The sequence below is a fragment of the Ips typographus genome, linkage group LG16 (genome assembly GCF_016097725.1).
Source record: "Ips typographus isolate SLU linkage group LG16, UJ_Ityp_2.0, whole genome shotgun sequence".
In the NCBI taxonomy this organism is placed as follows: Eukaryota; Metazoa; Arthropoda; class Insecta; order Coleoptera; family Curculionidae; genus Ips; species Ips typographus.
Window position 1 is genome coordinate 3,160,977 of NC_138437.1, and position 18,165 is coordinate 3,179,141.

The window sequence follows — 18,165 nt, forward strand, 5'->3', positions numbered from 1 at the left end:
TGACAGCCCTGCCTTCCAATTATCGAAGTTGAATTGAATTGATTCATTAATTCTTCCTGAAATTCAGGGCTATGTAGTAATTTCTATTTATAACACATAAAGTCATATTTTCATTCGAATTTGGTCAAAATTAATAATATAGTAGTGATATCAGCAAATAGAATTACTAGTGGCACGAACAACTTCTTATTTGCTGCGGTCTATCTCCCGTTCTAGCCTAGTGTATACTACTAATCATGATACTCAATTTATCAATATAAAGTACATATTTTGGGTAAGTTTTTATCTTATCTTATTAAGTAACAAGTCTACAATCTAATCATGTATTAAATAACTAATTTATTTGACCCTTGTTTAGTATACCTCAACCTGCATTGGCCTACATACAATGTTACTTTGAATACTGATGATTAATTGTAATGGATGTGACATTTAAATTCCTACAATTTACTTTTCAATGCATTCCTAAACACTTGATATTCTGTTTAAATTAAATCTAGCAATGTGTTTCAGTACTCTCCTGTTTGTAGTTTACTTGTTGAGAGAGGGCTTTTTAAAAGAATTGTATTGAAGATTTAAATGGGGTTTTACCTCAACTTCTTTCAAAATCATTCAAAAAAGGTGTAGCCTTAGTAAACACCTATAAAAAGCTTTATGCAAAGGAATAAGTTGCATGAATCAAAGACCACTGTTTCATTTGTACACTGGCTTTGTCAGAAGATTTTATTGCCAAATTACAAATTGTTAATGGTCAACAAAATATTGTCATGGTTATTGAATGCATGGTAGTCACAATTAACAAAAACATTTTTTTTTTTATGACTCATTCATGTATTCAAAACCTAAATTTATTGATGAATCAAACCTATCTCTTTCTCTTAAATATGTAACCTTCTATCACCAAGTTTATTATATTTACTTGAAGTTGGCTTTCCATTAATGTTTACCTTGTGTTCCTAAAATGTACAAAGGAGCATAAGATGAAAATATGTTAATGGGTGGTCATGAGTAAAAACAAGCATTTTTTGCTTATACCTAAATCCAATTGATTCACATGTTCCAATATTGTGTTTAAATATTTGAATGTAATTTTTATAAATCAATGCTCTATTGCTTTACTTATCATTATCAACTAACATTATTAATTCTCTAGTATCTCATCTAAGTAAGTAAATTTTCTCTCGTTTTTCAAACTTATGAACTGTTTGAATAGAAGTAATAATAGGTCCATACATCAAGGCATATTTTAGAAAATAAATATGTAGGTACAGTTATTGCCAATTACTCATTACTCTCCTGTGTTCTCATACTGAAACTTGCTGCCTAATGCTACTGTTATTCACTAAGTGTTATCAGTTTTATATTGGGTGGAAGTGACAAATAAGGTGAATAACACATATCACTATGCCTATCAGTTTTTGCGGTGCTAATTGTAGTTCACCAGTTAATTTGAACATGAAGAAACAAACAGGAAAACGTTTTTTTATTTGGATTGACTAAAAGTTGTGCTGTGACTGTACTTTCTAGGTACTTTAGATTATATATTATATTTTTTGATGATTGTACTATAAATGATGTCTTAAATGGAGTTTTTGGCTCAAATCTTGTATATAATGTTTTTCACTCTTGTTGGTTTAAATTTGGACACTGAAAAAGTGATAGTTTAGTTTAAAGACATTTTTTAAACTCTCACAAATTTTCTGAACTGAAATTTTTGTAATGTTTAAGCTAATAGTTTGAAATATTTTAGCTTTTTTACATTTCAGTTTAAGTTAATAAGCTATTAAATTAACACAACACAAGTTTTTTTCTTAATTTATGATGGTTTAGTTGCAAGTATTAACATTAAACAAGACCTTGATACACTCTGTGTATTGTTGTTTTTTTTTTATTTTTAATCATTATCAGCTGTTTATGATACCAGAAAAAAAGGTCACTAAATTGGAAAAGAAAAAATTACAGTAAAACTGATTGTGTTTACCACAGCAGTGTTCCTGCAAGTTTTAATTAGTTACTATGCAGTTTAATGCAATAAGTGTTATAACTCAGTTTTGAATTGTTTATTGTCACATTTATCTGCAGCCTGTTTTACTGAATGTTAAATATCTACAGCAGTAGATTTTAAATATCTAGTTCATATTTGGTTAATAGACTTAACTGATGTTTGAGGTATTTGCACTAAAATGCCATAACCATTGATATCATTTTTAAAGGAAGTACCAAAGATAAGTTATAACTGCTGTGTTAGGTGGTTAGTAATCAATAGGAAGTCAATTTTAATCTAGTGGTAACAGAGCTAATTATCGTTTCTGTAACTCTAATTTGTGTTATCAATGTGTTTTTTTATTTCAGATATTAGTTTTTGGTTAAGAGTCATGAATTCCAAATACATTGCGTATTTTTTCTTGCTCATAGCTCATTGTGCAGCAAGAGAAGGTAAGTTTCTATTAGAGCCTAATACAATGACGTTAATTTGTTCTTGCGCTTTTTCCCAGTACCCTCACCGCCCCTTATAGTAAAACAACCACCCACAGACGAGGTTCTCTTTCAAGTAGAACAAAACGGTGAAAATGACAAACCTTTCTACATTGAATGTGAGGCTGAAGGTGAACCAACCCCTAAGTATTACTGGATGAAAAACGGAAAAATATTTGACTGGCAAGCATATGACGATAGAATTTCTCAACAAACTGGACGTGGTACTCTTTCTATTTCTAAGCCTTCTGAAGTGGACATTGGTCAATACCAATGCTTTGCCGAAAATCAGTATGGTACCGCTACCTCCAATTCAGTTTTTATGCGAAAAGCGGAGTTAAACTCATTCAAAAATTCTCCCCCAATATCATTGTCAGGCAGAGAAGGTGACCCTTTCAATTTGACTTGTCAGCCCCCTGATGGATGGCCTAAACCAGTTGTACATTGGATTATCATGTACACGAACGGGGGTTTCAAAACAATTAACTCATCAAGAATGACCCTAGATCCAGAAGGAAATTTGTGGTTTTCCAATCTTACATTATCAGATAATACAGATAATTATATGTATGCTTGCGCAGCTACTAGCCCATTTAAACATGAATATAAGTACGGAAACAGGGTATTGTTGAACGTGCAGCCTGCTGGTGTTTCTGCAGCTCAAAATAAAGTACCTCCAGTGGTCCAATATGTTACAAGAAAAAATGAAATCGCCTATAGAGGAAAGAGCATTGAACTGTTTTGTATTTATGGTGGAACGTAAGTATATTTTTTTACGCATTGCCTTTGTTCAGATATATTAGACAGTCTGTTATGACCACATATAAATATTTTCTTATGTAACATACATGTATAATATTGCAACTCAAGATAACTGCTTTAATAATAGCGGAAGTCCTACATCAGTACCAGTTTAAAGTAAAACACTGCCTCAGCTAATTACGGATTTAGCGCTGGACGTTACGTGACATTTTTAAGAGAACGATGACGCATATGACCTAATTTATAAGCTTTCGGAGTTACTAATTACAAAACCGAAAACCTATAACGCATTTTAACTAAGCACAACACCGTTAACTTCACTTCTAAATTAATTATTTAGTTTAAAGTATCTTGAGTGACATCCTTAATATAAGTTTTACATTTCTGGCACTCAAATACTTATGACTTGAAACTACGTTAATTAACACGGGTTTTATTGCAAGTTTTATGCATAGGCGTGACAAGTAATTCAATCAGCTTGAGTGAGCTCTCTCTAAGCCCTAACTAAGAATATCATAAATTTTGTTTGCTAGATAGAGAGAACGCTATATATGTTTTTTAATTAAAAAGAGAAAATTATGTGTGACAAGATAAAAGGAAACAGATAAATTATACACCTTTCATGGCAATTACAGAAGTTTTGCTAGATCCGTTTTTTTTTGTCTGTTTACTTTTATGAATCAAAGCAGCAGGAACATTTACTGCATATTTATAAAAGACTGCTTTTATTAAATTCAGATTATTGTTTTTTAAGGCCATTGCCTCAAACTGTCTGGTACAAAGACGGACATCCGTTACGTTCAACAGAAAGAGTAACTCAGGGAAATTACGGAAAATCTCTTATTATAAAGGTGGTGAACTTTGAAGATCAAGGAACTTACACTTGCGAAGTCAGCAACGGTGTTGGTGACTCCAAGTCGTATTCTATCAATCTCAAAGTGCTAGGTAAAGCCGTTTTGGGAAACTTGAAAGTTTAGTTCAACTGTATTATTTTTGTCAGCCGTTCCTTACTTCATCGAAGAACCGAAAGTGATAACGGCAGCTGAAGATGAAACCGCAGAGTTCCGTTGTCAGGCTGGTGGTGTCCCAGAGCCAGAAATTAAATGGATTTACAACGGGAAACCGATCGAGCAAGCTGAGAAGAACGACAGACGAAGAATCGAACATGGCAGACTAATCATAGAACGACTAGTTAAAAACGACACTGCGAATTACGGATGCAACGCAACTAACACATTGGGTTACGTATATAAAGATGTTTACGTAAACGTCCAAGCTCTGTCTCCTGAAATCACTGAAGCTCCTAGAGATACTGACGCTGTAGAGACTCAGAGCCTTAATATGACTTGTAAAGTGATGGGTGCTCCTCGCCCTACCATTAAGTGGATTCATAATGGGGAAGAGTTGACGGGAGGCCGATTTAAAATTCAAGAAAGCGGCGATCTTTTAATTACAAATATTCAATTTGATGATAAAGGAAATTACACCTGTTACGCGGAGAATAAACTTGGGAAAGCCAGTGCTAGTGCTAGACTCGACGTTAAATGTAAGTGATTTATGTTTTTTTATCTTGTTTACATTTATAACGTATCTAAATTTGCGTTCTTGGATTGCTGACTTGCATCTGTTTCGAATCAAGTATGTGCTTTCCATCTTCCAAAACCATGGCGGTACTGTTAATTTCGTTAAAATCTGAAAACATACAACAAATTCACTATTTTCCATCAAAATTTTAAATATAAAAAGAAATATTCTGAAGCAGAAAGGTGAATTTCTGAAACCTAGTAAGGCCTAAATTTACTTGTACAGTAAATTATTTTGATGTTTATCTCAAACTTGAACTTAGTAGGTTGTACTTTTTCCAGCACGTACACAAATTACTGATGGACCTCAAGATTACGAAGTGGAGTCCGGAACTCCTGCAACTTTCAGATGTAACGCGGTTACCGATCCGTCTCTTAACTTGGAAATAATTTGGTATAAAAGTGATCAGCCTATAGACTTTGAAGCAGAACCGCGATTCGTAAAGTCTTCCGATTATTCGTTAACAATCAGCAAAACCATTGAGTTGGACTCTGGGACTTATACTTGCGTGGCACAGACTGACTTGGATGAAGCTCGAGCTCAAGCGCAACTTATTGTGCAAGACATTCCCAATCCACCTGGAGATATTTCAGTGGAATGTCACAGAATGGACGCAAAAATATCTTGGTCGCCCAAAGGCGATAATCGTGCTCCAATTTTGCGTTACATCATCCAGTACAATACCAGTTTCACTCCCGACTCGTGGAAAGACGCATTCAATGAAGTTCCAGCAGTAGACAGGACTTACACAATTCCAATGAGTCCATGGGCCAACTACACCTTTAGAGTTATCGCAGTTAATAAAATCGGAAGATCATTACCGTCGCCACATTCAGACGTGTGTTCAACCCCTCCGGCAGTTCCTCACAAAAATCCTGATAATGTAGTCGGTGAAGGAGATAGACCCGATAACTTAGTCATCACCTGGACTCCAATGCCTCAAATTGAACATGCAGCCCCAGGTTTTAAGTATAGAGTTTACTACAAGAAAGATATACCTGGAAGAGATTACGAACCCCCAGAAGAAATCTCCGATTGGCGGCAAGGACGACTGGAAATTCCAAATCAACCTTCTTACCAGAAATACAGGATTAAAGTTCTTGCTGTCAATGATGAAGGTGAAGCCGACGTAGCTCCTCAAGAAGTTATTGGATATTCTGGAGAAAATGAACCTTTGGAGGCACCTTTGAATTTTACAGTCCTCAACGTCCAAAGTCCTACTAACGCTTTGTTGAGTTGGATTCCTGTACATCCGGACTCAGTGCGGGGTAAGTTGATTTGACTTTTTATGCCATTCTAATTATTGTTTATTTTTTTTGTACTGTTATTTACTGTTATGGTTTTCTTGCGTGTTTCTAGACAGATTATCTGATAACCCTACAAAAACTTTATATAGCCTAACGTTCTATAAGCACGATAAGTCAAATAAACGGAACGAACTTTAATAATAATTTTGACTGCCAAATCTTAGAACCTAAGTTAGTGTTATAATGCAGGGTGTCTTTGAATTGATGTCACAAACTGTAAGAAGAGAAAGTACATCCAAAAATATGAGAAACAGTTTTTATAAACATATCCTCTTAAATGCCCTTGAGTGTCAAAGTTAAGACAATAATATCGTTTTTGGTAAATATCTTCAGAACCGTTTGTCGCACTGAGATCAACTTTTGTAGAAATATTCTCATAGGAAACATTTTTTAGTTTTTTTATTGTAATTCGATTAAATTTGCCTAAAACAGTAGCGGATATTTTGGGTTTACAATGGGTTTTTTTTGGCTCTTAATTCCACGTCACTGAGAAAATGGGTGCTTTAAAAACGTTTTTTAGACTTGGAATGTTTTACGTCAAAAACTGCTTTACGTATTTTTTTTTTTAAACCAACCGTTTTTAAAGATAATGGATTGAACAAAAAATTAAATCAAAATGCTTTTTGTTGAAAATTTTATGATCAAAAACGACTGATTTTACATAAAGTAGCGACGGAGATTTTGTGGATTACGAGTTTTTTTTACCTTCTACGCCATAGGAAAAATGGGTGCTTAAAAGCTTTTTTGGTTCAAACATTTTTTAAACGTTTAAAAGTAAATTAAACGTAAACAATGTTAAAAAAATTTTGAAATCGTTAATTATTTAGTAACTGTTAATACTCAGTTGTTAATTTGTTTTTAATTATTATTGTTACTTTTCTTATGGTGTAAATTCAGTAAATTGTTTTCTCTTAAGTTCCATATCTTTTGGACATAAAATGACTTTTTCTTAGAAAACTGTCGGTTCTTTGAAAAATTACCATAAGTAATTTTTGATGTAGAAAACTCCAAGGCCTTAGAAAACGTTTTTAAGCACTAATTTTTTCAGTGGCAAAGTTGACTTTAGTTAAGATTACAAAATAATGTTTCTTCTTGTGGTTCCTATCCGTTACGGATGTTGGCAATCAGCATGGCGAGCCTAACCTTGTTTACGGCAATGCGGAAGAGTTCGGTTGATGTTTTTCCGGTCCACTTCCTGAGGTTATGCAGCCAAGATATTCTTCTCCTTCCTGGACCTCTTCTTCCATTGATTTTTCCCTGGATGATTGTCTGGAGTAAGGAGTACCTGGAGTCGTTTCTCATGATGTGGCCCAGATATTGCAGTTTTCGGATCTTGATGGTGTTCATAATTTCTTTTTGTTTATTCATCCTTCTTAGTACCTCTTCATTAGTGATATGTTCGGTCCATGATATCCTCATCATTCTTCGATAGAGTCGTATTTCGAAGGCTTCTATTTTCTTGGATGTGCTTTCATTGAGTGTCCAAGATTCCGTCCCGTATAAGAGGATAGAAAAGATGTAACATCTGAGAAGTCTCATTTTTGTTTCCAGTGTAAGATCATGGCTTCTGAAGAGTTTGCTCATTTTGTTGTAGGCGGCTGGAAATAATGTTTGGTTCTAAATACTATTGGCAACATGGTAGAGGGTATCTAAAATCAGATTTGCAATTTATTTTATGGTTTTCAAGTTAGTATGATATACAAAAGACACGAAAAACGTCAACTCGGGACGCGCTGGTACAAAAATTAGCTTGAAGTGTATTTTGTTATTTAATTATCGCCCTTCGTCGGAGTTGAACCGCTTTAAATATATACGAAACACAAGAAATCGGTGCTGCTTTTTTCTTTCTGCTTATTTATCAAACACAGACACAAAAACTTATAGTGTCACTATACAAAAAACAGATGCCCACCACAGAGGATGGTGCACTTGTTTTTTAACCTGTTAAAGAAATTATTGTTGACCGATTTTTTACTTTTACATAAAATGGTTTATACTTATTCCAAAAACACTTTGTCAACCCAAAATCTCCGCCACTTCCTTCTTTACGCAAAATCAAGCGTTTCCTAGGAGACTATTCCCGTAATAGTTGCTTTGATTGCAACAAAGGTTCCGGAGATATTTACAAAACACGATTATTTTTCAACTTCCAATATTTCAAAGAATGGGCAGTTAAAAGAGGATGTTTATAAACTTTATATCACATTTTTAAATGTACTAGTTATCTTTACAGTTTGTGACACCAATTCAGAGACACCCTGTATAACAGTAACACTTTTTTTAACTGCAAACTGAACAATAAGATTGGTGTTAAAACGTTTTTTTTCTCTTTCAGGAAATTTAAAGGGCTACAAAATACGAACTTGGAGTGATCAATCGCCAATACAAAACGAAATTCAGGTCCAAGGAGGCAATGCCAAAGCATTGGTTAACACTTTCGTGCCGAATACTAAAAACTATGCCCAGGTTTATGTTTATAATGGAAAATTCAACGGCCCTCCGAGTGAAATTCTTAGCTTCCATACCCCGGAAGGTGTACCTGGTGAAATGGACCGTTTGGAAGCCATTCCATTAGGATCGTCCGCTTTCATGCTAAAATGGGAAAAACCTGAAAGGCCAAACGGCAATTTAACCGGTTATAACATTTACTATGCTGAAGTGGATTCAAGTTTGAAAGTTGGAAACGCCATTCCTAGAACTCCCCAGATTACGGATCCTAACAGATTAAGTGCAAAGTTGGCTGGTAATTTTAGTACTACAATTGGTGGTTGGTTGTAATTTAATGGAGTTGATTGATGTTTTCAGGTTTAAAACCAGGAACTAATTACCGCATTTACATCAGTGCAACTACTAGAGCTGGAGAGTCAAAACGGTATTTTATCGAAAGGAGTACCAAACCTAAAGGCTTCCATAAGCCTGGAGTACCAAAGTTTAGATGGGAGCCAGTTAGAGATACTAAAACTACATCAGTAATTAGAGTTTACTGGATTCCTAGTGATGATGGCAAAACTGGATCCCACTTCTATGTTAAGTACAAGAAACGTGGAGAAACTACTTACTTGCGGACGACACATGAAAAAAATGAAGACTTCCAAGAAGGTTTGATGTTGCGGTATATGTAATTATTACAAGTGTATTAATAATTTGGTCGTTGCAGTTGCCGGATTGGAAAGTGGAGAGACTTATGATTTTGTCGTGACTTCGGTTGATGGTGACTTGGAAACTGACAGCGAAGCTCAAGAAGTTTATACAAACGATGGAATTATTATAACAGCTAAAGAGGCGGTAGCAACTGCAGGGTGGTTTATCGGCATGATGCTGGCCATTGTTTTCCTCTTGCTAGTGTTGATAATAGTTTGCATCGTAAAACGAAACCGTGGTGGAAAATACGCAGTACATGAACGAGAACAAGCGAACGGACGACACGATTATCCGGACGAAGGAGGTTTTCACGAATATTCTCAACCGTAAGACATTTTTCCGCTTTTTTTTCAAGTTTTAGAGTGACGCTTATATTAACAAAAACTAATATCTTTCAAGTAACTCTAAGCGTTCTGTACTTTTCTGGTTCTGAATCTCCATTAGTCGGAGTTGAATCCTGTAGTTAAAAATAATTTTTCATTATCGCACACACAGGTTGGATAGTAAACCTCACAGAAGGGCTTCGCTGGGTAGTGAACCTAAAGTTAGCCCTGAAAGTGATACTGATTCAATGGCTGAGTACGGAGACGGAGACACTGGTAGGTTTTTCATTTTAAAATTAACAACGCATTTCCTCACACAAAGACATTAAAGAAACCTTTTTCAATTTTGAGTTGTTTCTTTAGTTTTTATTATTTCTTGTTTTGTTTTCTTCTCTACTTTATTATAGAAGGTATGAATGAGGACGGCTCGTTTATTGGTCAGTACGGGCAAAAAAGAGGCCAAGGAGAAACCACATCACAAGGGTTTGCGACTCTAGTGTAATATGTAAGGTTTTCTTTTATTTTTTTTTAAATAACACAGTAACACTTATACTAACCTTAAAAGAAAAGGTCATGCGACTAATGCGAGTGTTGCTTGGTACAGAGTTTTAATATTTGACTAGTGTTTTTGGTGTGTTTTTTTGCATTATTTGTAGCTCTATTTTGTACTTTTCCAGTTTAGGGAATTGGCTTATGGATTACACCTTCTAGGTCCTTATATATAAACTAATACCAAATTTTTTGCATGAATATCATTGCCTGCTATGATATATATTTATTTTATTTTATAGGTTACTAGTTTTGAATCTGTTTTAAAATTTATACACTCTCCAAAAATTATTGAATTACTAAAATATTTGCAAAAGTTAAAAAAAAAATTCTGAAGCAATTTGGATGTTTTTTTATGATAGGTTGATATGAAAATTGAATAAAATTTCTTATTTTGCTGTATACCGAGTGTTGTCATAATATGGGTTTTTGGTTGCAAGTTTCGTAACGACACTAGGAATGTACCAACAATAGCAGTTTGTTTAAATTATTACCCCCCTCATCTGTTTTCTTATTTGGTTCGTTTTATTATCTCTGAATTTTTTTTGCACAACCTGTTATTACAGACTTTCAGTATTGCTCATTCAAATGCGTGTAAATGACAACCCGACATCATATAGATTCAAATTAACAATTTATTGATACTCATACATTTTCTTTCACTTAGACTTTTATGGTGATTTCTCATAAGTGCATACTTATTGCGTTTTATATACTGTGAGTTCAGGTAAGTTTGAGAAAAGGCCATCAAAGACATAGAAGAATTACTACGGCTGTAAATTATGGTTTTTTACGAGTTAGATAAGAGAGATAATGAAATGAATCAAAAAAGAAAAATTTTGCGAATAGATGAGGCTAAAGTCGGGTATTAGCGTACTGCTGTTGTTGGTACACTCTACAGGGTGTTACAAGGTTGTAACAATTTTTGCATCACAGGATATTTACTGTAAAACAATAAATTGTATTTAAATAATCAAATACACTATTATTCCTGAAGAATCAACCTATAATCCGAAAAGGAAAACATCCAAATTGATCAAAAGGTTTAGGAAAAAATTTGATTCAAACTTTTGTAATCGTTTTAGTGAAGAGATAATTTTGGAGTGCATTGAGTAGTTAAAAACCGAGTTTTTGGGTAACTTCAATAATACATTTCTTTAAAACTTGTTTCTTTTATAGCTCAAATAAAGAATCATGCAACAAGTCATTAAATTGGGTGACAGGAAAATTATTTCCTCTTTTTACCACATGTTGGTGGGATATCCCATAATTAAATTAAATCATGTTACACTTAACAAGTAAAGTTTTCAAATGTGTACAGGTTTGGTTCGTATATTTAGACAGCTTGTGGCTACTTAATTTTGCAGATAGGAAATAAACTGTTTATACCAAAGTTATACGGCTTCTCATAAATCACTAGATTAATGAATAAAATAATAGACCATAACAAAAGTGAAAAGAAGACAAAGTGGATACATTTTCTGATTCTAAAAATATACAATAAGGTGACAATTGGTTTCGCCGCTTTCGAATTATTGGCATTCAAATTGGTGTCATGAATTATCAAAAAGACTAAACGTCATTAGTATTCGAGTTGATGCTCCACCCAGTGAGCCGAGCAAATTTGACGTCACGATGACGTAATTTAACAAAACTATATATTGAACTGTCAAATTACGTCATCGTGACGTTAGGTCTCTTACTATTCATGGCAACTGTGATTTTAAAACACAATAAAATTGCAATCTTTAAATACCAATAATTCAAAAACGGTTAAACCAAATGTCAACTTATTATATATTTTTGGAGTTAGAAGGAGAAGATCTATAGCAGAAAATATACAGGGTTCCATTAAAAATTCATCAACTCTGTATTTTTTATCACTTTTGTCAGTTTTTTTCTATCTGCAAAAATAAAGTCGCCACAACCTGTCAATACGGACCAACACTGTAAAGGGTGTCCCAATAAGCAGTGCACGCGGCTGTTTCTGGGAAACTATACATGGCAGCCTTCTAGAAAAACATCTTTCTAGTAAATGTGGCCATGAAAAAATGCTGGAAATAATTTTCAGCTTTCCAAGTCCATCGCTGGAGGCGTTGTCATACCACTAAAACGAAAAATGTCCGAAAACTCTGAATATTTAAATGGAATGGTATAGCAAAAAATACGATGAACGTAACTGCCTTTTCTCGATGACCAATTTTGCTATTTAATTTTTTTTTCTTTGAAAGAAATGAAATATCTCGTAAACGGCTGATCGTCGAGATTTCATATTTGCGGCATTTTAAAGAGGATTTTCTGCCCTTTAGTGTGTATCAAAGCAAATTTTAACTTTCGGTTTTTCCGATAGAGAACGTTTTTCCAAAATGTACGCTTTCATCCTAGATATCTCGAAAAAATCAATTGCAATGGCAAAACTGTTACCTGTTCTATAAAGAATCCGATTATCTATCGTGGTGTGAACACTGCAGTTCAACGATTTTTGACTGATATCTCGTGTTACAGAAGAGATAGTGCAGTTTTCACACCAGGATAGATAACGAAGCCATTCCATTGCATTTGATTTTTTCGACATTTGACGAAAGCGTAAATTTAAAAAAAAGACCAAAAACTAATTGAAACATTGTTTTGAGACACTCTACAGAACAGAAAATGTTTTTTAAAATGCCGTTGAAACGAAGCCTTTACTATCAACCGTTTTCGAGATATTTAATTTCTCTAAAGTAAACTTTCAACCATACCCACCACTTTATATGAAGAGACAGAGCCTAGAACCAGAAATTACGCCCATCGAATTTTTGCTTTACCATTCCATTTAACTTTTCAAAGTTTTCGGGTATTTTTTATTTTAGTGGTATAGAAACGCCCCAAAACGTTACAATGTATAGTTTCCTAGAAACAGCCGGGTGCACGGCTTATTAGATGTCCTGTACAGTATCTTCATTTTTTTAAAAGAGTATTTTACATACAAAATTTTTTGTTAAACAGAGGGTGTTTTGAAATTATAAATTTATAAAAAAGGGTATTTTTAAAAGCTTACTGTCTAATCAAAGTTTATTGCTCTAAATGCAGAAAGCAGAACCTAATTAGATCAGAACTGTTCATATTCTTGTAACATTACACTGTAGTCAGGAGTATTAAATTGTTTATTTGTGTCGTATCTACAGTACGTCACTTGTGTTTTCAAAGTTTTTCGTTCAAGTTTGTATTAACAACAGATTTTGAGAATTTTCAGATTTCCTGTAGTCGTTGACACAAATGTGCCTATTCAACTTTAAAGGCAATCTTATTACACCATTTTTAAATTATTATTTATTCCAATTGCTACTTTTTAAGATTCAAAAATTATTCCCTTATACATATTTTGGTTAAACTTGAATTGGCCTTTTAGTGAAGTGTATCTAATTTTTAGGTCGCTTCACTGAAGACGGATCCTTCATTGGTCAGTATGTCCCAAGTAACATGAAACAGATCGGTACAACTGGAACATCAAGCACTAACAACAATGCAGTCGCTGCCTACGTTTAGAAAAAAATCGCTTACAAATGATGTTTTGTAATCTTAAGTGAAATTTAGTTTACGTTTTAAGTGATAATTAGGTTCGAGTTGCCGCTGTGACGACAATGAAGTATCTTGTTTTCGCAAAAAGAGGTGTTCATTAGTTTTTTGGTCCCAAAGTTTGGGAGATGTTGCGACACTGCCTGCACCTTCTTGGAGGCAGCTCTATAATCTTTTTGTGATTTAATTTCAGTGTAATTATTACTGATCCATTTAGGTTTACTAGGGTTCAATATTTATAAATCAAAATGGATTTAATATATTATATATTATGTTGTTGGTTGCGATTTAATAATATTGACTGCAAATCGTTTTTAATTTATGATGGTTTTTGTTATAATGACATAATATGTAATTGTGTAATGTACTGTATCATATTTGAAAGTCGCTTCACTATTAAGTTTAAGTATGTTGCCTTAGGATAAAGTTATTTTTGTGGATGCTCTCACAATTTCGGTTGGTACTGAGTTTTTCTCAAAATACTTGTTAATTAACTAACGAAGTTTTGAATGAACATTTATTTTTGTATTCTTTTTTATCCAATTTTTTTTGCGTTTAGTGCTAGGTTATATTTATTTAATGTAAAAGTTACAGTGCCGAAGCTTATTAATATTTCCATTTATGTCCATAAATTAGTGCTGCAGATAATATTCGGGTAAGCTGTCGCTTTTTTGTTTTCAGGTTTCTTTTAGTTTCATACGAACACTGTCAACCAACTTGCGGCAAAAGCAAATAGTTAAAAAGTTCATAAGTTTTACTAAGACTGAGAAAACACTCATTTTTTGTTAGGCAATACAAGTAGTTACGTCACTTTGAGTATCTTATTCGAATCATAGCAAGAATATAATATTTTTTCACCAAGTAGGAACTTATTTGGGGTTTCATGAATTAAAGTGCCCGGTGAAGTATTACGTCGATATGGGACCACTTCGATTTTCTAATACTTTGCCATTACACTAGGGTTTTGACTATTTAGTCACAGACAACAGCTAAAGTGAAAATCAAGTTGTAAAATCATTTAAAGGACCAGTTAAGAAAATTCGAGTAATACTAACTGAAAGTACAGGGTCTCTGACTAGTCTGGTCACGGTCAATCTGAAATTTGCAATTATTTTTTTTTCTTGGAGATACCTAGTGAGAGGCACTTATGGCCATTTAAGCGCGTAGTTGTGTAAATGTAACATTAAATAATTCGCTTTGACAGCAATGGTTTCAGTTTGAGTAGTAGCTTTTAAAAGTGTTGCGCTTTAAATATGTGCCTATTTTGTCAACTACACTTCTCTGTCTGTGCTCGTACAGTAAAATATTACTCTCCAACAGGTTGTAGTAAATGACATATAAAATAAAGTTGATGTATGCATTATATTTTTACATTATTCTTACTGTTGTAGTAAGCAATCTGTAATGAGCTTCAAATAAATGTGTAACCAGTGCCTCTAAATTTAGTTCACTTTCTAATTTGTTGAGTTATCAGTGTCTATTAAAATACATATTAAAAATATTGATATATTATCTACGTTTTCTAAGTATATTATGCTTGATATTATATATACGTGGCTTGCTTTTTCATTCGATGACGCATTTTCAGGCACATGGAGTTTTAATTAGATTAATCGTTGAATCGAAGCACTGTTGAATATTATGGATTAGTTAAAGATTTTGATCACACTGATGGTAAACAGTACAATCAAAAACTTTATCTAATACTTACTATTTTTAGATTATATATATAAATACGTATTACTTTAAAAGCAAACACGATATTTTGTTACTACTGTAAAATCGAAACTTTTTTTGTCTTTGACAAATAGTTTATTTAAGTATGTTATCAAGTTTTTCAGGTCCCTAGTTGGTTTTTAAGTCTGGCACTTCCGAAGTATTTATCAAATGCACTTTTAAAGTTAGACCAGTAGTTGGCTAGAAAGTTTATTAATTGCAAAACTTTTTAATAATTTTCTCGCCACCTATTATAGTGGTGTTAGTGAATTAGATCTTAATATATGAACTTATTTTTATCTACATTGCTTTTGTATCAGCGTTACGTTCATGATAAAAATTAGTTTAAAATAGTACATTTGTCTATATTTTTTTGCACTAATAAACAAATATTGATCTTCAATAGACTTTATTTATTTTTACCTGAAAAACACGTTTACTAGTTCTTTTTCCAGTTTTTGTCTAAGAAAGAATATACGTTTAAATAAAATATTTTAACTTTTGAACCCAAGTTTGTCAAACTAATATATGTATAGTCCGTCTAGAAATTATCCGGAATTTTATAGTTTCTCCTTATTTTAATATAACTCTTTTTTGTAACCTTCTAAGATAAAAGTAATGCACAAACAAGTTGGCCCAAATATAATATAACAAAATATAATATAAATTACCGGTAAAGTAAATATTTTACATTACCAGGAAAATTTGACCGGCAAATTACAAACAATGTGTTTCTGGCAGGTCAAACTTTTACACCGCTTTTCTCCCTAACTGTACCAAATTTTGTAGTATTTTTTTTATGTTATTGAATAGGAAATTTAATGAGGATTCCAAAAATGTACTTAAAACGGTTATTATCTCACTCTAAAATGGGTTTTACAATCGATTTTGTCCGTGACGGTTTATTCAAACGGTGTTACTAGCAGTTCAAACTTTGACACCCATTTTTCCCCTGACTATTAAATTTTGTAGTGATGTTTTATGTTATCAGATAGGAAGTTTAATGAGGATTTCAAAAATTTGCTAAAAACAGTCATTTTCTTACTCCAAGTGGGTTTTACTGGCGATTTTGTCCCTGACTATCCTTTCAAACTGTGTTTTTGGCAGTTCAAACTTTGACACCGCTTTTCTCCCTGACTGTACCAAATTTTGTAGTATTTTTTAATGTTATTGAATAGGAAATTTAATGTGGAATCCAAAAATGTACTTAAAACAGTAATTTTCTCACTCTAAGTGGGTTTTACAAACGATTTTGTTCATGACTGTTTATTCAAACGGTGTTACTAGCAGTTCAAATGTTGACACCCATTTTTCCGCTGACTGTATTAAATTTTGTAGTGTTGTTTTATGTTATCAGATAGGAAGTTTAATGAGGATTTCAAAAATGTGCTTAAAACAGTAATTTTCTTCCTCCAAGTCGGTTTTACAGACGATTTTGTCTCTGACTATCCTTTCAAACTGTGTTTTTGGCAGTTCAAAATTGACACCGCTTTCTCCCTGACTGTACCAAATTTTGTAGTATTTTTTTATGTTATTGAATAGGAAATTTAATGAGGATTCAAAAAATGTACTTAAAACAGTCATTTTCTTACTCCAAGTGGGTTTTACAAGCGATTTTGTCCGTCACTGTTTATTCAAACGGTGTTACTAGCAGTCCAAGTTTTGATACCCATTTTTCCCCTGACTGTATTAAGTTTTGTAGCGTTGTTTTATGTTATCAGATAGGAAGTTTAATGAGGATTTCAAAAATATGCTTAAATAAAATGAGTTATTTTCCCTAATATTAATATTCACATAATAAAAATGTACACAGGAAAATTATAATTCAGTTTTAATTTTTCCGGATATTTTCTAGACGGACTATACTATCTGGAACTTTTCTCTATGTGGTAGAACTGATATCTACATCAGTAAATACCAAATTGAAACTTGTTACTCAATACTTTGTCAGTTAATTGAAACAGTTTTTGCTGTTTTTTTTTTAAGGAACAGCTTTTCAACTGTGGTGAAAAGGTGTTTCACAATTTAATTAGTTATAATCGGTTTTGCGCGGGCTTAAATACCCCCAGAACTTTCTTTTTTACATTTTTCTCTGGGACCTTTTGAGCAATGAAAGCTACGGATTATTGATTTCCTTTAATCTGTATGATTACAATTTTTTCTGCTCACAATTAGGTTCCTCGTTACCTAAATAATCTAAAAAGTGTTCAGTTGCGTTTTTCTAGAAAAGTTCGTCCAAAATGTAATTCGATTTAAGTAAGAATAAAGAATTGTTTAGAATTAGACATTTAATCAGAATACGTAAACTTTACATCTCAGGAAGTTCGGAAATATATGGGGGCTGGACAAAAAAGTGTGTGGGTTACAGTTTTTGCTTCACTCTGTACACATTTTACTAGTGAGAGTATTTTTAATTACACCACAAGAAAGAAGGGATTGAAAGGGTTATTTTAAGTGCTTCAAACATTCTGAGGCCCTAAAAATAACGGAGAAATTGACGTTTTAAATTTGACGTTTTGTAATTGTGAACAAACCAACAAAGTACAGTCCTGCTCTTATTTCTATTTGGTTGGTTTGAGTCGTTTTCTAAGGTTTGTGATTTGTGAACTTATCTGAATTGGAAATATCTTGGATTGAAATCTAGGTGCAGTGTTTAAGTATCAATGTGAACTAAAATAAGAGACTGATGTTAAAGTAGAAAAAGTTGAATAAACATTTTTGATGGATATTAAGCTAAATATCAAGGTGAT

General features: G+C 33.1%; 1 protein-coding gene and 1 long non-coding RNA gene across 4 annotated transcripts; both read left to right on the plus strand.

The window, feature by feature from the left end:
* The first annotated feature begins 15 nt into the window (after positions 1–15).
* Nrg (Neuroglian) lies at positions 16–15,818 on the plus strand. Of its 3 annotated transcripts, XM_081993845.1 has the most exons (12): positions 17–274; positions 2,353–2,436; positions 2,496–3,234; positions 3,992–4,182; positions 4,238–4,783; positions 5,103–6,089; positions 8,464–8,871; positions 8,934–9,227; positions 9,286–9,595; positions 9,765–9,868; positions 10,000–10,097; positions 13,554–15,818. In XM_081993845.1, the coding sequence occupies exons 2-11, from the start codon at positions 2,376–2,378 to the stop codon at positions 10,092–10,094; spliced, it is 3,735 nt and encodes a 1,244-aa protein (XP_081849971.1). In that variant the 5' UTR covers positions 17–274; positions 2,353–2,375; the 3' UTR covers positions 10,095–10,097; positions 13,554–15,818. The 3 variants fall into 3 exon arrangements, with proteins under 3 accessions (XP_081849970.1, XP_081849972.1, XP_081849971.1); XM_081993844.1 differs by lacking the exon at positions 10,000–10,097 and having other exon boundaries at positions 16–274; XM_081993846.1 differs by lacking the exons at positions 9,765–9,868; positions 10,000–10,097 and having other exon boundaries at positions 16–274.
* On the plus strand, positions 10,104–12,828 carry LOC145738797 (uncharacterized). Its single transcript, XR_014180863.1, has 2 exons — positions 10,104–11,022; positions 11,054–12,828. It is a non-coding gene; the product is annotated as an uncharacterized LOC145738797 (long non-coding RNA).
* Positions 15,819–18,165: the final 2,347 nt, after the last annotated feature.

Excerpts from the sequence above, each read along its gene's own strand:
- Nrg (XM_081993844.1), top strand. The coding sequence starts at position 2,376 with ATGAATTCCAAATACATTGCGTATTTTTTCTTGCTCATAGCTCATTGT. Across the intron at positions 4,784-5,102 it reads TGCTAGACTCGACGTTAAAT|CACGTACACAAATTACTGAT; the intron begins GTAAGTGATTTA and ends TACTTTTTCCAG. Across the intron at positions 9,596-9,764 it reads TTTCACGAATATTCTCAACC|GTTGGATAGTAAACCTCACA; the intron begins GTAAGACATTTT and ends TCGCACACACAG.